Source organism: Citrus clementina, unplaced genomic scaffold (assembly GCF_000493195.1).
Source record: "Citrus clementina cultivar Clemenules unplaced genomic scaffold, Citrus_clementina_v1.0 scaffold_5, whole genome shotgun sequence".
NCBI classification, from domain to species: Eukaryota; Viridiplantae; Streptophyta; class Magnoliopsida; order Sapindales; family Rutaceae; genus Citrus; species Citrus x clementina.
In genome coordinates, this window is record NW_006262201.1 from 19213557 (window position 1) to 19218949 (window position 5393).

The 5393-nt window shown below is 33.7% G+C and overlaps 1 protein-coding gene across 1 annotated transcript; it reads right to left on the minus strand.

Annotated features, from left to right (window-relative positions):
• Nucleotides 1–2086: 2086 nt before the first annotated feature.
• Nucleotides 2087–2920, minus strand: LOC112098009. Its single transcript, XM_024183604.1, has one exon. The coding sequence runs from the start codon at nucleotides 2918–2920 to the stop codon at nucleotides 2087–2089; it is 834 nt and encodes a 277-aa protein (XP_024039372.1).
• Between the last annotated feature and the right edge of the window lie 2473 nt (nucleotides 2921–5393).

Genomic DNA, 5393 nt, shown 5'->3' on the forward strand with positions numbered 1-5393 from the left:
ATTTTTCTTCAACAATGAGGGTAATTTTGTCTTTTTATATCATAATAATAAAATAGTAAAATAAAAATTATATTAAAATTTATGATCGAAGATGGTCAAAGAACGTAAAAAAAATTAACAGAAGGATTTAATTGATTAATTGTACAAAAATTTTATTAATTTATATTTTTTAAGAATATTGTGAACTCATTATAATTATTTTCTAGAAGTGGGGTGGATTTATAAAAATAGTGGGGTGGAAATATCCCTATCCCAAATTTTATTTCAAAATTCAAGACTTTATTCATTTAAATATTTGTTTAGTCCCTCAAATTTGAGCTATTTTCAAAGTTAGGTAAGCATTTCTAAAAATTACCCAAACATCTCTATTGGATATCCATTTTTGATAAAATATGCTAATTGTTCTTCTACTTTTCACCTATTTCATATTTTTAAATTTGTTTGAATTTTAAGTTTTATTATATATTTTACTTTTAAAAAGTTAAATTTATCAGTTATTGCGTAGTTTTTGAAAAATAAATACTAACTGGGTAATTTATTCAATCTAAAGGACTGTAGGGGAATTACCCCACACTTTGATTAGTGCTCTTAATCCTAGTACTGGATAAATTTGTGAATTATGGTCCCTTCGGATTGAGGTTAAACACTAAAAGATGCTTATTTCATAAGTTTTTCGATTTTGACAATTCTTCTAAAAGCAAGTAGGGGTTGCTAAAATAAATAGTTTATTAAATAAGTTATTAAACTTTTTTTTCAAGCTACTATTATAATCTTAACGTTTTAACAAAAGACAATTATGTATTATTTTTCATAAAACCTAATAAATAAATTATATTCCTAAATATCATATAACCATAACTACAATACCGTATAGTCCATACATATTCACCAATATGAAAGTTTTGATCTTATAAGTTAATATATTCGTTTATAACTTTTATTTTTTTTTAATCATAAGAATCAACAAGACTAGCATATGATTGTGTAAATTTTTTTGATGAGTTATGAACAATTTTCATATGAAAGCTAAACATGAGCTCAAATAGAATTTCATAACCACGGTTTAAAAATTATTAAACTTAGTCTAAAATAAAAGGGACACACACATAGTGCTTTCATAATGAAATTTACCAAATATATATAAATACTTTGTTTTCCAACTCACAGCATTTAGCAACTTATTTCTTTTACATAGTAGAAGCACCTTATTTTATTAGCCGCTGTAATCCCAAACTAACTCTATAATCTATTAGTTGTGGAAGTGTAAATCAATCAATGATGAATCAGTTTAAATTTGGATTGATGAATCAGTTTAAATTTGCAGAGACATCATATGATTGCTTCGCAACTGCCAGACAAGATCTGCAAATTATGCTCATCAATGCTTTTAAATATGATTGTCATGCAATAGAAGACAAGATTCCTATACTTGGCTGTTACATGTTTTTCTATATAATAGGAAAATGAAATTTGATCTAACAGAGAGACAACTAGCACGTTTTTTTACCACTCAAAAGCCTTCGAGATCTAAGTCTACCATGTGAAGATCATCAAAAGTTGCTTATGTTGATCTTCTTTGATCTGTACACAACTGGAATCTTGACGATTCCGTGTGCACATATGCAGATGATTCGTGCAAATCAACAGACAGCGAAAGCATTTTGAGTTACCTAATGGGTGTGAAGATTGAGTCTACCATGCATGTGAGTCTCCTTAATTGGTATTATTCTATCATCTACCAAGCGACAAGTGGGATCTTGACAACTTAATTTATGAGGTCTATTTTTTGAATTGCTTTGAAGTCCTTGTTGTTGGTAGTATGTGTGTAAAACTTGATCCATAGGTTTTACAATAAGATTAATTCTTTTGCTCTAAATTTAAAATTTAACCCATTTATATGTTGAATCATTCATTCGTTCCTGAGATTAAAAAGATGATAGTAAATAAAAAATTAAATAAAAAATTGAAGATATTCCGGAATATATCACATAATACTTTGTTTTTGTATTGAAAATTATATGATTGGAGTGATGTACTAGTATAATTCTCATTTACAAGTATGAATCAGGCAAAAACATTTTGTAATCTAATTGTTGAGGATGTTGAGAAGAGAGACTCGAGCTTTGATCAAACGACTATACAATGATTCGAGTCCTTCTTCAAGATCTTGAATGCTGGACTCCAATTCTTTAAGCTGGTTTTGCAAGAAAAAGATGTTATGAGGTCTAATAGTCTTGTGACCAATAAGTGCAGCATCCACCTTGTCAAACTCATTAATGTCTTTTTCGTCTTCTTCGCATGCTATTCTTTTGGGGCGGATTAGCTTTGAAACCAATGAGAAGCCGCTTTGCATTGATCCAGTCCTTGGCCCTGAGATAAGGGACAGTAAGGATTCAAATGCAGTGATGGTGACCCCTTCAACCTCTTTCAACATGCTAACACGTTCCTCATTGATCGAAGCCGACCTTTTATTTTCCATGCCTATCAAATTCCACAAGGCCTTATGGATTGTCTTTTTCACTGCCTTCCTAGAGGCTAAGTACTTCTTAATCTCACTTTTAAGCTCAGTTTCGTCGCCCTTTCGTCTGCGCAAAACTGATTGAAGTCCTTGTACGGATTCCTTAGATTGCAGCAATGCATTCTGAGCAATGCTGCAAGCATCCAAGATCCTCAAAGATCCATTCAACAGCTCATCAACCAATTTCCTGTTATTGCCTTGTGATAAAGCTTGTTGAATGAGGGGCAGTTGAAAGATTTTATCAACACAATCATGTAAATCTTGAAGGCCATTTACGTTATGGCACATAGTTGAAGCAGCTTGAGAAGACCTTAATCTGCTCACAGTCTCTTCAACTTCTGAAGTGAATGGGTGTGATTTAGTCGGCAAACTGTTTGATCGACCATGGTAGAAGGCTGCCATTTTTTCTCTTGCTGTGAACGAGAAGGCTACAAGTTGAACTGGTATTGCCTCTCATTTGGTTACCATATGCACACTATATATATCAGCAGATGAGGGGGACAAGAGGAATCTTATCTTCTCAAAAATATCAATTAGCAACAGGATTTCGATCTTGATCTACACATTATATCAGCTATTTTTATGCATTGTCTCCTCCCACTACGTGTTCAGCTTATTTTTTAAAGCTCCAAAATCATATATATCTTGATCAGGTAAGTTAATATTGATCATTAAAATTATTGCCTCTGCAACAATATAAAAAGTTGTTCCCTGTAGAAAGAACAAGATTCTGTAACGTTCGTGCATTCTTGTAGTTCATTAATTTAATGAAGAAATGAAAATTAAAATAAAGGCTATGCTCAATGTTATCATGTTATGCTAATTAAAAGAATGCATGAACACTGATTATTACATAAAGAATCTTGTATTATAATTTTTGTATTAGATGCATGCATAGACATTGTCTCCGAGAGAAGGACAGAACCAGCTGGATCGATAAGAGGCTTCACCTTCGTATGTAAAAAAAAAAAAAAAAAAGTGAACGGCAGATAAAATTAATTAATTAGTGTCAAGCTGATGATTTGTCTTGCTCAATTTTTATTCACGGAAAGAATTGGCAACGTGTTGGAGACATGATGATTTGTCTTCTTCTAGCTAGGACAAAGAAACAGGGTTGTGCTTAAAATGTCACTTGAGGTGGAGTTCCCGCTCTTGAATGTTCATTAAAATTGCTGCAGTCCTTCATCCCCAGGCCAAAGTCACTCTCCTATGATTGTTGAACAAGAGGGCAGGCAAGATCAACAAACACGACTCTATAATATCAGAAAAATGTAAATCAGGTTGTAAGTGACTGCTGCAGTATTTGATTGTTACCCTAGCAGGCAACCAGGTAGCACCTTAATTACCTTAATAAGCCTTTAAGTGCTGAATAAAATCCCAAGTCGCATCAAACTTTATTTTGAAACTTCAAAATATTGATCCACATCACAACTCCAAAATTTGCAGCTTGTTTTACAAATCTTCCAGTTTTCGGCATGAATAGTATAGTTATTGTTGTTTGTGAAAGCAATCCAGAAAGCCAAAACGGCAGAAAACCTTGCGTTTAGCGCTGAAATCACTTACGCTCAACGACATGAAGACTTGCGTTTTGAGGAGCAAAAGAAACACTCTTCTGAACGCCATATGAGCTTGCCGTTTAAGTTTAAGTGAAACATGCTTGTATCACGTGCTTGTATCCAGATCGCAAGGTTCGTTAAAAGCTGTTAACGCATGAGGAACTCACGTGAGTTGCTGGGGAATTTCTGGGTTCTTTATGAAGCTGTTATCAAGCAGCTGATGTGGAAGCAACAGATTGGAGTGGAGAGAGAGCTGTAGAGAGAGAAAGGATTGGTATATATAAGCAATTCAGATCTTCCTCTGTAGCTAATGGCATTACTCTATAATTTATCTTGATAATCAATAAAGCTGATATTTGCCCTCCCGTGGATGTAAGCTAGAGAAATCTACTTCATTTGATTTCTTAAATCCAATTGGTTAATTGTCTAGTTCCATAGATTCATCTTAGTCAAAGCTTTTCGGTCATCAATCTTGGAGCATCTTAATTAGTTGGTTGGTGATCTTGGGCAGGATCTAAGGTTGCTTAGTCTGTTCATAGCACCTTAGTTCCTACAATTGGTATTAGAGCTTGGTTTACAAACCAAATACGAGTATGGCTTCAACCAAGATCGATTTTGAGAAGTTTACAAGAAAGAATAATTTTAACATGTGGAAGGTGAAGATGGAAGCCTTGCTGATAACATAGGGGTTAGGAGATGCAATTGAACCTGTCACCAAGAAGGAATGGAAAGAAGTATCATCTTATAAGACACTTGAAATGGCTACCGAGATAGACAGAAGGCCAGAAGCACCATCATATTAAGCCTTGGTAACTCAGTGATATGAGAGGTTACCAAAGGAGAAGACTGTTGCTGACCTATGGACCAAACTAGAAAAGATTTATATGACAAAGTCTCTGGCTAATAGATTGTATATAAAAAAGAGGATGTTCACTTTGAAAATGGCTGAGGGGTCCTCTCTTGATGATCATATCAATGAATTCAATCAAGTTTGTGACACACTTGAAACCATTGATGAGGGGTTGGATGATGAAGGAAAGACCTTGCCTCTAGTGAGTTCTCTACCCCAGTCTTATTCAAATCTTGTTGATGCACTTATGTACAGAAGATCAACTTTATCATTAGATGAGGTTAAGGCTACCTTGAATACTAGAGGGCTACGAGAAAAATTTGGGAATATGATGCATGCTGAAGGGTTATCAGTTTAGGGAAAATTTAACAAGAATGATGGAAAAAAGAAAAAACAAAAGCAAGATAAGTCTAAATCACAAAACAAAAAGTGCTTTCATTGTCATAAAGAGGGCCATTTCAAGAAAGAC

Excerpts from the sequence above, each read along its gene's own strand:
- LOC112098009 (XM_024183604.1), bottom strand. The coding sequence starts at position 2,920 with ATGGCAGCCTTCTACCATGGTCGATCAAACAGTTTGCCGACTAAATCA.